This window comes from Orycteropus afer, unplaced genomic scaffold (assembly GCF_000298275.1).
Source record: "Orycteropus afer afer isolate SDZICR_OR568_19922 unplaced genomic scaffold, OryAfe1.0 scaffold00014, whole genome shotgun sequence".
NCBI lineage: Eukaryota > Metazoa > Chordata > Mammalia > Tubulidentata > Orycteropodidae > Orycteropus > Orycteropus afer.
The window spans coordinates 1,359,592-1,363,597 of record NW_006921601.1 but is presented as its reverse complement, the minus strand read 5'-3'; the positions used below and the strand labels follow the sequence as shown (position 1 = coordinate 1,363,597).

At 36.4% G+C, this 4,006-nt stretch overlaps 1 protein-coding gene across 1 annotated transcript; it reads right to left on the bottom strand.

Annotated features, from left to right (window-relative positions):
* Positions 1-1,980: 1,980 nt before the first annotated feature.
* LOC103208523 (olfactory receptor 52E4) lies at positions 1,981-2,928 on the bottom strand. The gene has a single exon (XM_007954232.2). The coding sequence runs from the start codon at positions 2,917-2,919 to the stop codon at positions 1,981-1,983; it is 939 nt and encodes a 312-aa protein (XP_007952423.1). The 5' UTR covers positions 2,920-2,928.
* Positions 2,929-4,006: the final 1,078 nt, after the last annotated feature.

Sequence of the window (4,006 nt, the reverse complement as noted above, 5' to 3'; positions counted from 1 at the left end):
GGTTTGTGAACTTTTTAAAGGCCGACATTATTGTGCATTGTTAAGGCTATATTGAATTTTTCCATTCCCGTTAATAGATTTAACCAGAAGTTCCTTTATACATGCCACAGACCCCTTAATATCATTGACAGTAGAAAAACATTGCCTTTGTTTAGTATGCTTATGTGTGGCACAGGTATTACAACACAGGGAAGTGGTCAGTTCTTACAACTCAGCACTTAAGGATCACAGTCATGAAGGCTAAACCGATTTCAACCACTCTTTGATATTAGTCTATTTGTACCTGAACTCAGAGTTTCTGTAACTTCCCTTTTCTCAGTCTTGGGCTACTTGCTTTATCTCTCACTTTTCTAGATATTCCACCTGGGCCCAATGGTGGAGCCTCACATATATGCATAAAATATTTTCTGCTATAAGTCTCCTATGAGAGCTATGAGTTGTGGTCAAAAGAATTCATCTGTGTGATTCCCTCCACCTCTTGTTACATGCAAATGATTCTAAAGACAGGTAAAATTTATACTTTTTATGCACATAAGCTTCTGCCTTTCTCTGGAACTCAGTTTTCTTATTTTTAAAATGAAAGGGATATATTAAGTGAGTCTCAAAATTTTTCCACCTTTAAAACTCTATGTTTCCAAATTTGTAGAGGCATGAGGTAGAGGCTAAAGAACAAACAAACACACACACACAAAACACTAACTAAGACAAATTTAACCCATGCTCACAGACAGAGATATTCCACAAGTTATTACAAGATGCAGGAATGTGCTTTAGTCACTGTTAAATTCCAGACAAAGAGCTGACCAGATTAATAGAAGGTAATGTTGCTATTCTTGTCTACTTGGCTGCATATGCTCCTATATCTTAATATCCTACTGTGGTGTGCTACTAATTGCTTGCTATCATGATACAGACCTGGAGATGGAGCTAAATAATAGAACATGATGGAGAATTCTCATTTCCAAGCAAGAGTGCTCTGGTCAGTCATAAGTCTCCACTGAGTACCTCTTTCAATTGATTTAAAGAAAATATTCTCCAGTCATATCTGGAGTTTGGAAATGGAACTAAATATTGAATATCTGTAGGAATAACAAATATACTTAAATTATTCTAAGCTTGACATCAAGCCCTGTCTTGTGCTAAAACCACAGAATGACTATGATTTTATTTTTTTTCTAAAGTCTGTGTAAACAATATGAAATAGAAGGGTAATTGAAAGATAAAAATCAATTAGACTTAGACCTGGGCACATGTACAATTATTTACATCTAAAATACCTTTGTTTCAAGTGAGAAAATAATATCATGTCTCCTTAATGTCTATACGTAGTGTCTCATGTTCTTCAGTTCACAAGGGCTTTGTATACTGGAAAAAGGGAGAATAAAGAAGAGCAACAGAGAAAGAAGGGAAAGAAGAAAGAGGAAGGAGAGTGAGAATGACAATGAGAACAAGAGTAGGGAACATAAAAATATAAATGAGTCAGTTATTGTTAAGAAGGAGGAAGAAATTTGAGATTTACTATAAGTAATGTAAAACTGTGGATCAGGAGATGTTCTAATAAACACATATGTACAATTCATATACTTAATTCACGCATAATATATAAACCTTATTTTCTTAATCTATAAAAGTGAAATTATTAAAGCAATGTTCCTTCATGTTTTAATCTTATCTGTAAGAGAAAACACATGAAAAAAAAAATGTAGATAGTTCTCACTCTTCTTTGTCTTCCATTCTACTCCAAAACCATTGCTCTCAGGACATCTGCCTTCTCCATTACCCAATGCCCTTTGCCCAATTACACATGGAAAGAGGGGCTACTAGTAAAAATAGCTTTGCTTTTTCTGTCAATCCTAAACCACGGCCAATCAAAATGAAAATTTTGGCCACCATTACCTCATATTACAGAAGATGTAAAAGACAGCTCAGATTATTTTGGGTAGTGTGTGGATATATATATATATATTTGTCTTTACAAAATCATTCTTTCTGTACAAATATCTTTACAACCTGTTCCCATATCTGCTTGGTCCTGACTCCATAGATGATTGGGTTAAGAGCAGGTGGAACAACCACATATAGATTAGCCAAAAGAATGTGGATGTAGCGGGGAATATTCTGGCCAAAGCGATGAGTCATGAAAGAAAAAAATGCTGGTGTATAGAAGCAAAGCATGACACAAACATGGGAACCACATGTATTGAAAGCCTTTAGTCTGGCATCCTGAGATGGAAGGCGAAAAACAGCCCGGAGAATGAGCACATAAGATGAAGTAATCAGGATCACATCCACAATAATATTAGAAATAACCATGAGCCCATAGATGATGTTGACCTTGATGGAAGCACAGGCCAATCGAGCAAGACCCATGTGCTCACAGTATGTGTGAGGGATGATGTGATGGCCACAGAAGGGCAACCGCAGAATGAGAAACACAAACGGGGTCACAAGAACTAAATTCCTCCCAACAACAACAGAGCCTAGAATGGTGATAGTTTTATTGGTGAGGATCATCATGTACTGGAGAGGGTTGCATATGGCAACAAAACGGTCATAGGCCATGACCACCAGGAGAACTGTCTCCATGCCTGTAAACATGTGGATAAAGAACATCTGAGTAAGACATCCCCCAAAGCTGATCTCCTGGAGATTGAACCAGAATATCCCCAGCATTTTGGGGATAGTAGATGTGGACAGACCCAGGTCAATCATAGACAACATGGCCAAGAAGTAGAACATGGGCTGGTGGAGGCTATGTTCAGTCTTGATCACAAAAAGGATAGTGATGTTCCCCACAAGGGCGATCAGGTACACAATAGAGAATGGGAAAGCAATCCAGATATGTACATTTTCCAGGCCTGGTATTCCCAGCAAAAGAAAGATGGGAGGATGCCACTGGGTGTTATTGATAGAAGGCATTCTTCTAGCAAGTATCGTTGAAATCCTGTTATGAAGGAAGGATCTCACTTTCTTTAATATCTTCTCTTATCAAGGTCCTGGAGAAATTGAAAGACCTCTAATCAGTGTGGTAGAGGTAGTGGTAGAAGTAGCTAAATTACCAAATTGGAGATTCTTTTCTTTCTAGATGATAACTGAGCTGTCCTCTCACTACCTATTGTTCTATGAGATCCATCATAGACTATATTGTCCCAGGCCTTATTAGTGTATATATTTTTATTATATTGACATTTCAGATCTTTGAAGGAACTGTCAACATTTTAAAATGAATATAATAGTAAATATTTACATCATTTGACATTCTTTTATTCCTTTTGAAAATATCCCCTTTGTACTTTTGGAAAATTACCTTATACAGTAGTTCTCAAAGTATGATCGTGGCCCCTGGTCATTCTTGCGTCCTAGAATTGGACTTACTTCAGTGGGTTAACTCTCACCAAATAATACACAAGCCTATGACCTGAACCATCACACCAAGGAGATACAATCCTTAGAACAATCAACCATGGGAGATCAGAAGGGTAGCATTTGAACAAGGAGAAAGCTAGGGAGGCAGGAATGCATAGAAAGAAGGACAGAGGGAAAGGGTAGCCACAGGGAATATGTGGGAGGAGAGCTGTTACATTGCCGGAATTATAAAGTGTCATGAAACAAAATGTATGAACTGTTGAATGGAAGATAAATCTGCACTGCAAAATTTCATCCAAATCACAACAAAAAGTTTAAAAAATAACAAAAAAAAGGAAGAGAAGTTGTCTTTTTCAAGGAATCCACAAGATCAAAATTATTTTCACAATAAGACATTTTATTCCCTTTTTATTCTCATTCTCTCATGAATACACCATGGAGTTTTCCAGAGGCTATATATGATATGTGATATCATAGTGGAGAAAACGCAGATGTAAATAGAAGATTTCAGTTCTCTTGTATTAAACCAGACTTTAAAGAGGTTTTAAAATGTAAACCAATGCCATTCTTATTATTTTGAAAATATAGTTATTTTAAAAGAAAATATGTAATTTGTGTTTATATATAATGGGTTTATCAG

Coding starts and splice junctions, on each gene's coding strand:
- LOC103208523 (XM_007954232.2), bottom strand. CDS start 2,919: ATGCCTTCTATCAATAACACCCAGTGGCATCCTCCCATCTTTCTTTTG.